Source organism: Hyperolius riggenbachi, chromosome 8 (genome assembly GCF_040937935.1).
Source record: "Hyperolius riggenbachi isolate aHypRig1 chromosome 8, aHypRig1.pri, whole genome shotgun sequence".
NCBI classification, from domain to species: domain Eukaryota; kingdom Metazoa; phylum Chordata; class Amphibia; order Anura; family Hyperoliidae; genus Hyperolius; species Hyperolius riggenbachi.
Window position 1 is genome coordinate 160,674,923 of NC_090653.1, and position 17,133 is coordinate 160,692,055.

Sequence of the window (17,133 nt, forward strand, 5' to 3'; positions counted from 1 at the left end):
ATGATACCCATTGTGGATTTATATAGCACTGACATCTCCTGCAGCACATTACAGAGTACATAGTCATGTCACTGACTGTCCTCAGAGGAGTTCACAATCTAATCCTACCATAGTCATAGTCTAATGCCCTACCATATTATATTATGTATCTAGATAGCACTGACATCTTCCACAGAGCTATACGAGTACATAGTCCCCCTCATAGGAGTCAATCTAATGCCTACTATAGACGTATTAGACAGCCGTAACTTTTTTTTTTCAGGGGGGGGGGGGGGGGTGGGGGGGTGTCTGTGGATATCCAGCACCGGGTGTCAAATACCCGAGGTACGCCACTGGGGCCGCATTTAACATAAGACACTGTAGGCTCGAGCCTACAGGTGCCTTATTTGGCACAGGTGTTTCCCTTCCCCAAATGTCTGACTGTGTGCAGAGCAGAGAGCCCGTGCTGCTACTACACTTACCACGGGGCTGCTCTGCGCAAGATGCCGATCAAGTCTCTGTCTCCTCTAGGCTGGCATCCCCACAGCTAGTTTCCCCAGCGGCCGTATACAGCAGCAGCTCTGAATTTGGGTGGGGAAGGCATCGGCAGGGAGGCTGCATGCACTGGCTTTTATTTATTTTTTCTCCCTTCTCTGGCCACTGGAAACCATCAGTAGCTGAATAACTACCTGCAGTAAATGTTGGCTATGTGAAGTTGGCCCCCCTACAATCAGCACAAATAAAAGTTCTAGCATGTTTGGTTAGTGCTACGTTTGTGCCCGTTTGTGCCGCAAAAATAAACATTTGTGCTGCTTTTGTTTTAAAGATAATAGCAATTATCTTTTTCCAAACGATGACATCACCCAGCCCCCCTACAAAGGCGCACGGACACAAAAGTGGTGTCGTTGGTTAGTGCTGGGTTTGTGCTCATTTGTGCTGCAAAAATCACCGTTCTATCTGTTATCGTTTTTGAGATATTAACCACTTCAGCCTACAGCTTCGAAAATCTTATGCATCCGAGCAATGTTCACCTCCCATTCATTCGCTAATAACTTTATCGCTACTTATCAAAATTAATTGATCTATATCTCGTTTTTTCCGCCACTAATTAGGCTTTCTTTAGGTAGTACATTTTGCTAAGAGATAGATTAAGATAGAAATGGAAAAAAATCATTATTTCTCAGTTTTTGGCCATTATAGTTTAAAATTAATACATGCTACAGTAATTAAAACCCATGCATTTTATGTGCCCATTTGTCCCGCTTATTACACCATTTAAATTACGTCCCTATCACAATTTATGGCGCCGATATTTTATTTAGAAATAAAGGTGCATTTTTTCAATTTGCGTCCATCACTATTTACAAGCTTATAATTTTAAAAAATGTAATAAGATACTCTCTTGACATGTATATTTAAAAAGTTCAGACCCTTAGGTAACTATTTATGTAGTTTTTTTTTTTATTATTGTAATTTGTTTTTATTATTTTTTTAATACAAAAATGTATTTGGGTAATTTTAGTTTGGGAGGTAAATAGCCAATTTTAGATGTAATATAATGTATTTTTTATTCAGTACAGGTATGTGGGTGCAGTTTACTATTTGGCCACAAGATGGCCACATTCAAAAAATTCCTAGATGCGAACGATGTCGCATCTAGGAACTAAAATGAAGAGAAGTTGTTTCCTGGGGGCAGAAATACCACGCTCTCTGATGAGAAAGCGTCGGTATTTCTGCCGGGGACTTGGATCGGTGAATGGGCATTATATTCCCATTCACTGATCGGGGGGCAGCGGGAGGCAGCGGGGGCGCGCGCGGGCGCGCGCCCGATCGCGCACACCACACGGCTGCAGCACCACTGCCTATCTGGACGGATATATGCGTCCAGATATGGCGAAGTGGTTAAAGGTTTATTATAAAGGTCAAAAGTTCACCCAGCCCCCCTACAACAGCGTACAGACACGAAAGTGATGTCGTTGGTTAGTGCTGGGTTTGTGCTCATTTGTGCTGCAAAAATCACCATTCTATCGGTTATCGTTTTTGAGATATTAAAGGTTTTTTTATAAAGGTCAAAAGTTCACCCAGCCCCCCTACAACAGCGTACAGACACGAAAGTGGTGTAGTTGGTTAGTGCTGGGTTTGTGCTCATTTGTGCTGCAAAAATCACTGTTCTATCTGTTATCGTTTTTGAGATATTAAAGGTTTTTTTTATAAAGGTCAAAAGTTCATCTAGCTTCATTCACTTCACTATTGAGATGTTTCTGGTTTATTTAATGTACAGATAATGCCCGGTTAACAAGATAGGGACTGTAGGTTCATTCTTCTATGTCCCCACCTCTGTTTGTACCCCCTCTGTGTGCCTCTGCTTGTGGACCCTCCCCCCCTCCTGTGCTCTGTAACTCCTCTCTGTCTCTGTTTGTACCCCTGTGCCTCTGTACCTACTCTGTGCCTTTGGTTTTTACACCCTGTGCCTCTGTCTGTACCCCCCTGTGCCTCTATGTGTACCCCTGTGCTTCTGTTTGTACCCACTTGCCTCTTTTTGTGCTCCCTGTGCTTCTATTTGTACCTCCTGTACCTCAGTGTGTACCCCTTGTGCCTCTGTACCTCAGTGTGTACCCGCTATGCCTTTTCTTGTACCCCGTGTCTCTGTTTGTACCTCTGGTGCCCCCCTGTGCCTCTGTACCTCTGTTTGTACCCACTATGCCTCTTTTTGTACTCCTTGTGCCTTCGTTTTTACACCCCGGTGCCTCTTTGTCCAATTTGTCCACTTGCCGCATGCACCCTTTTTTCCTGCACCCTAATCCCCCGGTTAACGAACAAGATAGGGACTGTAGGTTCATTCTTCTATGTCCCCACCTCTGTTTGTACCCCCTCTGTGTGCCTCTGCTTGTACCCCCCCCCCCCCCCCTCATGTGCTTTGTAATCCATCTCTGTTTGTACCTCTGGTGCCCCCCTGTGCCTCTGTACCTCTGTGTGTACCCGCTATGCCTCTTTTTGTACTCCCTGTGTCTCTATTTGTACCCCCAGGGGCTATGGCTTAAAGTATTAGAGGCAGAGGATCAGTAGGACAGCCAGGCAACTGGTATTGCTTAAAATGAAGTAAATATGGCAGCCTCCACATACCTCTAGCTTTAGCTCCCATTTACGTTAGAATAATACTAGGGAGTGGATAGCCACAACTAGAAGATACCTTGTATCCACATTTATATCTTGTCCATACTTGCTATTCTTCATGCACTACATTGACCAGAAGTAGCTAATGTTGTTTTACCTGTTCACAGTCAACAGTTGGCTTGTTTGTGCCTTAAATCTGGTTAAATGGAATTATTTTGTTACACTCTGTATAATTTAGCAAAATAAAATTTCCAACCTTTACTGCAACTTGTCTCTCGGCAACTGTCGCTAGTCCGGCACGTGTCTCAGCTTGTGTATGCGGACTAGCGACCGGCAACACTGTGAAGTGAAGGGAGCATCTGGCCGGGGGATGCTCCCTTCGGCGATAGCTTCCGCCACATCTATGCCATGTAGCAGAGACGTGTAGACAGCTGTCGCTGCTGCAGAGCTGTTGTCTAGCTGTCGTCAGCACGTCCCCTGTGCGCTGGCGACAGCTACAATTGTAGCCCATGTGTATGGGCCTTTAACTTTGCTGTGTCTCTGCTTCTCACCTAAATGTTCCACACCACGCTCAATACATCAGAGACTTCTGGGTTCATAGCCAAAAGCGAGAAATATGGAGCACAGCATGGAACACAATTCTGAGATGGAGTGATAAGAGAAGTTGACCCTCTGTGCCACAGCCCAAGCAGTCCTGATTTGAGATGAGTAATTATTGAGCAGAGGCGCCAAAAAGAGTAAAAACAATACTAGGTTTAAAAGACTTGGGGGGAGCCGTACTCACCCCCTATCAACAGACCAAATTAAATAGAACGCTGCAATAACTTTAAAGTTCCCCTTGCTTCAGATCAATGAAAGTTTGTTGCACGGATGCCTCGGCCACAATCTATAAAGCTCAAAATCAAACACAAGTCCATAGGCAGAAAATCAACATTAGCCCTACTGCTCAATAATTGCACTTCAGAGACAGTATTGTTTTTACTCTTTTTGGCGCCTCTGGTCCATATCCTACTCAGAATGCAGTCCACCGTTGGTGGCAAGGATTTTTCCTAATTTCTTCTACAGAGAGCGACATCTTATACCTGAGTGGGGTCAGGTCCTAATTCTCCCCACCCGCATATGGAGTGGTTGCCTAGGGGCAACCTATGTTTGTGAGTATAAATCTATTTTAATTAATTGTATCTCTCCTGCTTTGAAATACCACACCATTTGGGCTCTCGGTCTTTTGTTTTTGTCTCTGAAGTGCATATATTGAGCAGTAGGGCTAATGTTGATTTTCTGCCTATGGACTTGTGTTTGATTTTGAGCTTTATAGATTGTGGCCGAGGCATCCGTGCAACAAACTTTCATTGATCTGAAGCAAGGGGAACTTTAAAGTTATTGCAGCGTTCTATTTAATTTGAGAGCTATAGAAAATGGACAGATAGTCCACGACTTATGAATGGCCCAATCCCATTGCGATGACGTCATTTCTGCATGGAGGAAGTTTGAGTCCACTTGAGGAACTGAGTCCACCACAGGGTGGGGGTACAAATAGAGGCAGAGGGCAGGACAGAGGCACCTGGAGGCACAGAGGGTACAAACGGAGGCACAGAGGGGGTACAGAGACACAGGAGGTACAAACAAAGGCACAGGGGGTACAAAAAAAAGGCATAGTGGCAGTGGCGTTCCTACCATGGGGCGGCAGGGGGCTCCCCGCTCTGGGTGTCGTGTGCCCCAGGGGGTGTCACTAAGGCCTCCCACAGAGGCCTGTGCAGGAGGGGGAAGCAACACAGAATGGAGAAGTGGTGGGGAAAGCGGCGGGGAGGGGGGACGGACCCCCCACCTCCCTCACCTGGGTCCCCTCTTTCTGGCGCTTCCCCCCTCCTAATTAGCAGCAGCTTTAGATATGAGGGCAGGAGTGGGCGGAGAGGACTTACTCACCTGCTTCCTGCATTCCAGGCGATGGCGCACAGCGTCATCGTCACGTGACGCTGCTCTCCGCCTTCTCCACCGCTCACTGTGCTTCCTGATTAGCGGAGTGACAGAGAAGTCGGAGACCAGCGTCACGTGACAGATGACGCTGTGCGCCATCGCCTGGAACGCAGGAAGCAGGTGAGTAAGTCCTCTCCGCCCGCTCCTGCCCGCATATCTAAAGCTGCTGCTAATTAGGAGGGGGGAAGTGCCAGAAGCTTCCCCCTTACTGGGGGCAACTATACTACTGGGGAAACTATACTGGGGAGTGGGGGCAACTATACTAGCTATTCTGGGGGCAACTATACCAGCTATACTGGGGGCAACTAAACTAGCTATACTGGGGGCAACTAAACTAGCTATACTGAGGGCAAGTAAAGTAGCTATACTGGGGGCAACTAAACTAGCTATACTGGGGGCAACTAAACTAGCTATTGTGGGGGCAACTATACTAGCTATTGTGGGGGCAACTATACTAGCTTTTCTGGGGGCAACTATACTAGCTATTCTGGGGGCAACTATACTAGCTATTCTGGGGGCAATTATACTAGCTATACTGGGGGCAACTATACCAGGTATACTGGGGGCAATTAAACTAGCTAGCTATACTGGGGGCAACTATACTAGCTATACTGGGGGCAACTATACTAGCTATACTGGGAGCAACTATACTAGCTATACTGGGGGCAACTATACTAGCTATACTGGGGGCAACTATACTAACTTCATTGCGGGTAACTAGTTTCACTGGGGGCAACTGTACTAGCTATACTGGGGCAACTATACTAGCTAATACTTTAAATTAGTTAGCTCCGCCCTCATCTGGTCATGACCACACCCGTTTTTCGCCGCGGCGCGCTAAGCACGCCGCAGGTTGTGGCCACGCCCATTTTTTCAGGGGGGGTGTGTCTTTTAATACCCAGTACCGGGTGCCAAATGCCCTAGGTACGCCACTGCATAGTGGGTACAAACAGAAGTACAGAGGCACAGGGGGGATTCTGCAGGAGGTACAAACAGAGAAACGGGGTACAAAAAGAGGCATAGCGGGGACACACTGAGGTACAGAGGCACAAGGGGTACACACTGAGGTACAGAGGCACAAGGGGTACACACTGAGGTACAGGGGGTACAAACTTTGGTGAGGATTACAAAAAGAGGCACAGGGGTTTACAAACGGAGGCACAGGGGGTACAAATAGAGGCACAGGGAGGGGTACAAACAGAAGCACATGGGTACAAACTGAGGCACAGAGGGATACAAGCAGAGGCATTAGGAGTACAGACAGAGGCACAGGGTGTAAAACCAAAGGCACAGAGTAGGTACAGAGGCTCAGGGGTACAAACAGAGACAGAGGGGGGTTACAGAGCACAGGAGGGGGGGGGGTACAAGCAGAGGCACACAGAGGAGGTACAAACAGAGGGAGCAGTGAAAAATGGCGCCAAGCTCAGTTTATATAAAAATGGTGCCACTGGAATTCCATTATAAAACGATATTTAGCATTTTAACGATAAGAACTGTAAAAAAAATGGCGCCGAATTCCAAAACGTTAATTATCATTTTAAGATGCCCATAAAACAGTTAATTATCGTTTTGAATGGATTTATTTCCGTTATTTATCGTTTTAGCTCTTAAACGTTATTTTATAAAACGTTAATTAACGTTTTAGGTGTTATTTTTCCATTACTACATACATGCATACATATACATACAGGCATACATGAATACAAGCATACATACATGAATACAAGCATACATACATGAATACATGCATACATACATACATACATACATACATACATACATACATATATACATGCATACATACATACATACATACATACATATATACATGCATACATACATACATGTATGTATTCATGTATGTATGCATTCATGTATGTATGTATGTATGCATGCATGCATGTATGTATGTACGTATGCTTGTATGTATGTATATGTATATATGCATGCATGTATGTATGTACGTATGCTTGTATGTATGTACAGTATGTATGCATGTATGTAGTATTGGAAAAATAAAGTATAACAACTAAAACGTTAAATAGTGTTTTATAAAATAACTTTTAAGAGCTAAAAGATAAATAACGTTTTATAATATTGTACGCTAAATATCGCACGGTAAAATGGCGCCATTATTTAGCCGCCGCACTTTTTCATTGTATGCCAAACAGAGGTGGGGACGTAGAAGAATGAACCTACAGTCCCTATCTTGTTTCGTTAACCGGGGACTATCTGTACATTAAATAAAACAGAAACATCTCAATAGTGAAGTGAATAAAGCTAGATGAACTTTTGACCTTTATAAAAAACCTTTAAGGGCCCTTTTCCACCAGCGCGGTTGCGCTGGCTGAATCGTAAAGTCGCAAACCGCTAGCGATTTTACAGTCGCTACGGTTTGCTTTTTAACATAGGAATCGTGGTAGGTCATTTCCACTACTGCGATTCGTTTTTTACAGGAACGCGAACGCGCGGCGGAGCGATATTTGCCGCGATTTTGCTATGCAGTGCATAGCATAGCAAAATCGCGGCCGCAAACGTCGGGAAATCGCCGGCTTTGCGATTCAGCAATCGCTAGCGTTCAGCGTGAACGCTAGCGACTGCTAGTGGAAAAGGGCCCTAATATCTCAATAACGATAACAGATAGAACAGTGATTTTTGCAGCACAAATAAGCACAAACCCAGCACTAACCAACGACACCACTTTCATGTCTGTACGCTGTTGTAGGGGGGTTGCTTGAACTTTCGACCTATATAAAAAAACCTTTAATATCTCAAAAACGATAACAGATAGAACGGTGATTTTGCAGCACAAATGAGCACAAACCCAGCACTAACCAACGACACCACTTTCGTGTCTGTATGCTGTTGTAGGGGGGCTGGGTGAACTTTTGACCTTTATAAAAAACCTTTAATATCTCAAAAACGATAACAGATAGAACGGTGATTTTTGCAGCACAAATGAGCACAAACCCAGCACTAACCAACGACCCCACTTTTGTGTCCGTGCACCTTTGTAGGGGGGCTGGGTGATGTCATCGTTTGGAAAAAGATAATTGCTATTATCTTTAAAACAAAAGCAGCACAAATGTTTATTTTTGCGGCACAAACGGGCACAAACGTAGCACTAACCAAACATGCTAGAACTTTTATTTGTGCTGATTGTAGGGGGGCCAACTTCACATAGCCGTAAAGGTTCCTGATAAGAACACTGACAGGATGTCGGGTGGAAGGCACTCGCACTCACTTCACATTGCCAGTGATGCTCTGCAGGGCTGCAGTGACATACACCCCCTGGCCAATGGATGGAGTGGGAGCAGATGTGAGATCACGGTGGAGGGAGTCTGCCTGTGTTGTAAACAGAAAGGCAGAGAAATTGGCCTCCCCCTCCAAGCCCCATAAAGTAAAAAACAGCTAGTGGCACAAAACACCACTGTGGCTACAGTGTAGGGTGAGAGGTTATGTGCTGGCTGCTGCCTGCAGAAGACAAGTGACTAACACCTCCTTATCTGATCATCCCTCTATGACAGCATTCCAGGGTGTGTGTGTGTGTGTGTGTGTGTGTGTGTGTGTGTGTGTGTGTGTGTGTGTGTGTGTGTGTGTGTGTGTGTGTGTGTGTGTGTGTGTGTGTGTGTGTGTGTGTGTGTGTGTGTGTGTGTGTGTGTGTGTGTGTGTGTGTGTGTGTGTGTGTGTGTGTGTGTGTGTGTGTGTGTGTGTGTGTGTAGCATGTGTATGTGTGCAGTGCATGTGTAGTGTGTGTAGTCTGTTTTGTGTGCTGTGCATGTGCAGTGCGTGTGTAGTGTGTTTGGTGTGTATACTGTGCATCTACAGTGTGTGTGTGTGTGTGTGTGTGTACTGTATGTGTACTGTGCATCTGCAGTTTAACTATGTAACTATGAACATGTGTATACTTTTACTGTGGCTGCAAGGAAACAAATATGAACTTCCTAGCAGTTTGGAAGTGAAAGCTTGCTACAAATTGAAACGAATAGGTATTTTTCATAACCAGAAGTAAGGTCAAAAGTAATCAACTGAATGTGCAAACAAGTAAATAAATGTGTTCTCACAGGCTGCCCTATCATTATTTGCCTCCTACTCAGTATATTCCTGTAATCTTTGTTTTCAAAGTCCAACCAAATGTATGTTTGTGGGAGGAGTGAGGAACAACATCCAGCTTCATGTGACTACTTGGCTGGGCTTGGACAGACTTTGGCAACGGATATTACAATAATAAAATAGGTAGGGAGGAAATAAAGACAAGGGGCCTGATTCATCAAGCTGCGCACAGCTTAATGTGAAGGAGAGCCCGCTTTGCCTCCCTTACATAGCAGCGCTCGCTTAGTTACAAGCAGTGCCTTCCTTAGTTATACGCTTTGCTTACATAGCAACGTGCGTAACCTTAAAGGGGAACTTCAGCCTAAACAAACATACTGTCATTAAGTTACATTAGTTATATTAATTAGAATAGATGGGTAATATAATTTTTTACCCACCCTGTTTTAAAAGAACAGGCAAATGTTTGTGATTCATAGGGGCTGCCATCTTTGTCATGGGGGCAGCCATCTTTTTGGTTGAAAGTAGGTGACAAGGAGCAGGAGACACAGTTCCAACTGTCCTGTGTCCTGATCACCCCTCCCAGCTGCACACGCTAGGCTTCAAATGTCAAATTCAAAATGTAGAAAAATTTTTTTGCACCAAAACAGCAGAATGAGAGCAACAACATCATAAATCCCATCATGCTTTGCACAGCATCAGGGGGAAAAAGCCCGGGCAGTTTTCTTCTGTGCAGCTAAAAATGAGGCTTGGATAATAGAAACAAAGTTCTGATGCTGTGAAACTGTTAAAGAAACACCAGGCCTTTTCAGTGCTGCTGAGTCGATTTTTAGTCCGGAGGTTCACTTTAAGGCTAAGTTCACAGTGGGACGTTAAAGTTGCGCGTTAAAACAGCATTTAACGCAGAATAACTCACTGCAATGAAAAATCAATGCCCTGTTCACAGTGCACACGTTGCGTTGGTGTCTAACGCTGCACGTTAAGTAAAAGTACTGCATGCAGTGCGTTATACACGTTATTAGCTGCGTCGGACTGTTTGCACATGCTCAGTAATGACTTGGAAGCATACTTTTCATTGCCTGTATTTTTTACTGTATCTGCTGTATGCGACGGTAACGCTGCGTTGCCACTTTTTGGGCGCGTTGCGTTGTAAGCTTGCGGTGCGACTTTAACGTGGCATCAAAACGCAACGTCCCACTGTGAATCTAGCCTAACTGCGGGAGGTCTTGTGAAGCATCGTTACCGCGATACTTCACTAACGGCCGCTACTATGTTAATTTACATAGTTGTAACTATGTAAATTAACATAGTAGCGGCCGCAAGTGAAGTATCGTGGTAACAATGCTTCATAGGACTGCCTGCAGTTCATTTTACGTGCGTTGCTATGTAAGCAAAGTTGAGTTTAAAAAACATTTTTGCATTTTTTAAACCGATTTTCTCAAAAACTACAAGCTATTTTTGGAAAATTCTTTTTTTTTACTTGTACCCACTATTCTCCTTAACACATGTAGCAATTGGTGTCAATAGCATGTATGGGGACTTTGCTATTCACTGCTAAAGTCGGCATGAAATGACACGAACATTATGCAAAATTTTACGCAAAATGACGAATAAATATACAAAATTAATTGAATTTATAAACTGTAATTACGTATAGGCGTAACTGTGAAAATCTACGTGAAATTTTGCGTAATCGTACTTAGCAATCATCACTAGTGATAGATGGGGACTTGAAATAGCAGTAAAAATCCAGAACAGGTTCTAACCACTACTATACTTTCCTAAGTGCAGTAAAAATGTGAATTGTAGAGGCTTGGGTAGTCCATCAAATACAACAGAAAATCCTGCCAGGAGAGAGAAGAGTATATAATGAACTCTACCCACTTCCTCCCTGGCAGCTAACATGTTTACCAATGTACATATTGCAGTATGAAGGAACAACAGCTCAAAATTAAGGATTGCAGCTGCAATCTGTACTATGCCAAAGTACAGGGAGAAAATGGATTTCAACATCGGATGGTGAATCACACAAATGCAGGCAGAGTTGGGCTTGGGGGGGCAGGCAGTGGATGAGCTTTTTTTTTTTCTATTGCATCCCATATGCTTCACCTTGTGTTGTCTGCATTGCTCTAGAATTCTCCACCCTTCCATGATGTGTTGTCTGGTGACAGAAAGGGGCTTTGCTGAATGTTTTCCTCATGCTCCTCCAAGCTGACCTGTGTGAGGCCTGGAACCCACTACAAATAGATATCGCTAATCGCAATCACTAGTGTTTTTAATGAGCGTTTTGTAATCAATTTCATGAGCATTTTCTGGCAATTTTGATAGCGATTTTAAAAAGTATAAGCATGTTGCCATAGATTGTTTAGCGATTAGCGATTAGTGGTTTGAATTCTGATTGGTCCTTTCAATTAATTTTAATTTTTTTACAGTGTGCAGTAATTTTAAAACGCTAGCAAAATCGCTCTGTGTAAGTTTTGCGCGATTATGCCAGCATTTATATACTTTACATTGCACAAACGCTAACGCAATCGCTTTAGTGGGTTCCAGCCCTGAGGATACTTTCACACTATATCTGAAAAACAGGATCTCAACACATCACAGCATGTTGCTGGTGCAGCACACAATCTAAAACGTATGCTTGCACCACAATAGTTAGTGTCGGGCAGTAAGACAGCATGCTGCATATTGTTCTGATGGAAGTTGTTGCACCATACTACAAACGTACTACTGTGGAAGTGCCGTTGTAATAATATACTGTAATTGTACTGCTATGCATTAGGCAGCTGCGGATCAGGCAGCAGTGAGGCAGGGAGCTGTGTGTATAAGTCGGGGTTTTCTGTCCAGTGCATTCCCGTCATCCCTTTAGATGTGTTGCAGACACCAGGGTGGGGGGGCTCTTCTGTATAACAGTATACAGATTTTCACATCTAAAAGGATGCAGGAAATACCTTATAAAATGTCACCTGCTCTGCTACAGTGAAGACCCGCCTTCCACCATGACAGATCAAATCGGCTTGAGAGGCAGGGCTGAGTGACTCTCACTATTGGCTGCCTGGTTCTCCCTATTGGCTGTCTGTCAATGTTATTGCATGGAGAGAGCCTGGAGAAAGTGAGTTATCAGCTGGTAAGAGCTGGATAAAAATACTGAACACTTTTGCGTGAATTGCAATTTCCTCACATTTCGTGAGGTATTTACCGCACAAGTCGAGGTCGGTAATTTACCTCACTTGTCGGTAATTCTAATTTTCTATGCAGTAATAGGTTTAGTGAATTGGAATTTGGGAAGGTGATCGGTAAAATCAGCTGTTTTCAGCATTTCCAAATGTGGTAATGCTTAGTGAATTGAGACCAATATGGTCTGTATATCTGCATTCCTTGCACAGCGTATCACTGGGGCAACAGGAAAAGATCACCAGAAAGAACATCCTGCTGTGCAAAAATTTTAAACAGGGATAAAACTCATGGGAAATTATACAGAAAAACATTTAGTTAATTGTACATGAAAATATACATATACACAAAAACTGGTATATTCCACACAAAACATAAAACCAGCAAAAGCACTAATGTACCTTCATAACGTAGGCTGGGTGCATACATAGCAGAAACGCTAGTGTTGCGTAAAACACTGCATTCTATGCAGCAATGTTAGTCAATGGGACATGTAAAAACATGCAGAGACCTGCGTTTTACAGTATGTGTTTTTAGAACGCTGGTTTTGTTGCATATTATGCAGGAATGATGCCAAAATGCACATAATGAAAGTCTATGGGGACACAGATGCATAGCGTTTTAGTATGTTTTCCATGCGTTTTTATATGTGTTTTTTCCCAAAAATATATATTTTTTTTGCTGTGTTTCCCCTTCCTTTTGTCTTTCACACAATTTGCATAAATGGAATTATAAAAACGCATGGAAAACGCATACAAAACGCATCTGCTTTTGTATATGCAAACTACAAATGCATTAAAACGCATGCAAAACGCATGAAAAACACATCGCAAACGCACCAAAAACGCAAATGCACACAACATTAACGTAAAACATTAACGTAAAACATAAAACACAGCCTTTCACGCTATGTTATATGTGAACCCAGCCTCAAACTTCCCAGAGCAGTATATACCTGGGTGTGTGTGTGTGTGTGTGTGTGTGTGTGTGCGTGCGTGCGTGCGTGTGTGTGTGTGTGTGTGTGTGTGTGTAATTATCACATAGGACGTGTGTGCTGTGTTCAGTAGTCACAGAGGCAGGATAACTGAAACTAGGTTTATTTGACAGGATTCACCAACTCTCTTCATAAACCATGTTTTCTCTCTGTGTTCTTAGTCAGGGAAGAACAGTAACCAACGAACCACAACAGTCTAGATAAACCTATGTGTGTGTGTGTGTGTGTGTGTGTGTGTGTGTGTGTGTGTGTGTGTGTGCGTGCGTGCGTGCGTGCGTGCGTGCGTGCGTGCGTGCGTGTGTGTTAATTATCTCATTGGAGATACAAAGATGCTGTTCCTGAATAGCAGACATAGATCATTACTTAAAATCATGCATCACTTAAACCGAACACCTTTTACTTATAGCCCATATTCTTGGCAGGCCTCCATGGGATGTCCTAGGAAATATACTATTTTCCGAACTTTAAAGTAGAATAAACTTGGGCCTTAGAGCCCAACTCCAGCCAAATCGCCTTTGTTTTGGAAAGAAGCAAGAAGAGTGAGAATTCTCTTCCAGTCTGTCAATGATGTTGCTGTCTGTGCCCCTGTTCTCCTGATGTTGCTGTCTGTGCCCCTGCTCTGCTGATGTTGCTGTCTGTGCCCCTGTTCCGCTGATCTTGCTGTCTGTGCGTGCCTCTGTTCCCCTGATGTTGCTGTCTGTGCCATTGTTCCGCTGATCTTTCTGCTGTGCCTGTGTTCCGCTGATGTTGCTGTCTGTGCCCCTGTTTGCTGATGTAGTGGTCTGTGCCCCTGTTTGCTGATGTTGCTGTCTGTGCCCATGTTTGCTGATGTAGTGGTCTGTGCCCCTGTTTGCTGATGTTGCTATCTGTGCCCATTTGCTGATGTTGCTGTCTGTGCCCCTGTTCCGCTGATGTTGCAGTCTGTTCCCTTGTTCTGCTGATGTTGCTGTCGGTGTCTCTGTTCCGCTGATCTTGCTGTCTGTCCCCCTGTTGGGGAGAATCTGTCTCTTTCTGTCTCTGACACCCTGGGTTCAGTTGAAGAGATTCACCCAACCCTGTCTGGATAAGAAGTGAGGAAAACTCTCCCAAGCTGGGATACTGACAGTAGTTAAAAAAAACAGAAAAGCTTTAAATTATACTGGTCAGTGACTAATCATCATCTTCCATAGAGACACAAGTCAATTGCTTGTGGGGAGTCGCACCCTTTGGGGCTGAACACATGAAGCCTTGTAATTACTTTAAAATCTTTATTGTAATCATGAAATATTCAATGGCTTATTATACAGTATTGTGAGTAGTCTTACCTTAGGTAGAGTTGTCCGTACCAGATTCAGCATGGTGTGCACAGTCTCTTTCTGTTCCGTCATCTTCACTGTCACACAGACACACTGGGGCACCACTTTATGTGCTATTTGGTCACCAATAACGGAGTCCAAACATTTCTGTAAATCCAACAGAAGTAATGAAATATATGGTATATGTTCTTTAAAGGTATGACTACACTAAGTCAGTTCTTTAAGCATCGAGCCATGTAGTACAATTCTGAAATTGTATACGTTTGCTGGACTTTTTCCTGGACCATCAGACCTCAGTAACTTATTAAGTTATATAAGGATATACAGAAGCGCCAAAAGAATAAAATATGCTAAAATCGTTTAAAACGTTCAGGAGGTGGTGGTGGACCAGCCACTCCAAAACAGAGACGATGCTGTCGATTGAGGTAGTAACAATTTATTCACATACTCCTAGAGACAACTGGCAACGCGTTTCACGGGCACAATGCAGAGGTGCCAAGCTGATATTGGACCCCTAGCTTTGTGATACTCCTGTTATTTATTGCCTGATGAAGCGGGATTGTTCCTGTGAAATGCGATGCCAGTTGTCTCTAGGAGTATGTGAATAAATTGTTACTACCTCAATCGACAGCATCGTGTCTGTTTTGGAGTGGCTGGCCCACTACCGCCTCCTGAACTTTTTAAACTATTTTAGCATATTTTATTCTTTTGGCGCCTCTGTACAGCCTTATATATCAAGATATCCACCCATGGTGGAAGGGTGGTACACCCTCCTTTTCTTCTATCCACAGAGAGCGACATCTTAGTCCTGAGTGGGGACAGGCCTAATCTCCCCACCTGCCTTTACAGTGGTTGCCTTAGGCAGGGCTGTGGAGTCGGAGTCGGAGTCGTGGAGTCGGGCAATTTTGGGTGCCTGGAGTCGGAGTCGGGAAAAAATGCACCGACTCCGACTCCTAATGAATTTGTAACTGTAATTAAAATAGAAAATCTGATAAAATGTTCTATTTCTCAGATAATAGTCATTAAAAATAATGTATATATACAGTATATATACAGTAATAGCTGTGTTTAGTCCACAAAAATGAAATAAACCAATCAAAATTAGTTACTTGTGCTGCTTCAATAAAGCAGTCCCCGTATTTTTAAGGTCAGATATACATATCTGATTGTGACTGTATATATGATGTGTACACAGGAATCTCTTATATATACTAAATAACATCTATCCTGTAAGAATAAAGCCTGATGTGTAGCTGTGTCACTAATAGAGATGGTCAATGAGATGGAAATAATTCTGCACTTATGCTGATTTATGCAAATGTACGCACTCCCTTTGCTGATGAAATCAAATAATTTGATATGTTGTTAAAATTTGGTTTGGTGACTACAAATTAAAGGGTACCTGAGACGGATGAAAAGTAAAGTTTTATACATACCTGGGGCTTCCTCCAGCCCCCTTCAGGCTAATCAGTCCCTCGCTGTCCTCCACCACCCGGATCTTCTGCTATGAGTCCTAATAATTCAGCCAGTCAGCGCTGTCCGGCCGCATGCCGCTCCCACAGCCAGGAACATTCTGCACCTGCGCAATAGTGCTGCACAGGTGTAGTATGCTCCTGGCGGCGGAGTGTGTGCATGCGCACTACGCCCGACTGGCTCAAGTACCTGGACTCATAGCAGAAGATCCAGGTGGTGGAGGAGGACAACGAGGGACTGATTATCCTGAAAGCGGCTGGAGGAAGCCCCAGGTATGTATAAAACTTTAATTTCATCTGTCTCAGGTTTACTTTGTTACACAGTAGTACTATACTCAACATATGCACTCCCCACAGAGCTGCAGGGAAACCACTGAGAATGTTGTGCACATTGAACACAGAGGTGTTGTCTGTCACCCATAAGCCTTGTTCAGATTGTGCATGAAGAATGTGTAATAGAGGAAGAATCTCCTCATTCCCCTGCAGAGTACCTGCACATCATTCTTACATGTACCCACACTTACATTGCCTAGGGCCTGATAGATGTTCTTTGTTCCGGTTTGTACCTTTTACAAGTACTCTTACCAAGGACTAGTTTTAGTCTAAAGGGAATAAATAAAGTAGTCTACATATCCTTCTCACTTCAGTTGTCTTGCAAAAATTCCTAAGCGTTGGCAGTTAAGAGACGAATTTCATGTTACATACTTTTAATCAACAAAATTGTAATATGCAAATTAGAGGAGTCGGAGTCGAGGAGTCGGAGTCGGTGGAATCCTAAACTAAGGAGTCGGAGTCGGTGGATTTTTGGACCGACTCCACAGCCCTGGCCTTAGGGGTAACCCCGGTTTGTAAATATATTACTTACGATTCAATATTCCTCCCTGTTCCAATACATACTACACTATATTGGACTCTCGGTTTTCTGCCTTAAACTCATTAAGTTAAGCAACCTCGCCTAAAGACATGCTGCATCTTTGGCGACATGCAACGCCTGAGTGCCTTCCCAAGCGCATTGTTCTCTCACCCACACCGCCTGCCAGAAGTGGCTGTGTCATGCAATGCGCATTATCTTTTCTCCTCC

General features: G+C 43.7%; 1 protein-coding gene across 3 annotated transcripts in view; it reads right to left on the reverse strand.

The window, feature by feature from the left end:
* Positions 1-17,133, reverse strand: part of DLG3 (discs large MAGUK scaffold protein 3) — a 413,798-nt gene that overhangs the window by 370,893 nt on the left and 25,772 nt on the right. For all 3 annotated transcript variants that reach the window (XM_068247624.1, XM_068247623.1, XM_068247626.1), the window contains exon 4: positions 14,590-14,727. In XM_068247624.1, the coding sequence (XP_068103725.1) occupies positions 14,590-14,727 (138 nt within the window). The remainder of the gene's footprint in view (positions 1-14,589; positions 14,728-17,133) is intronic.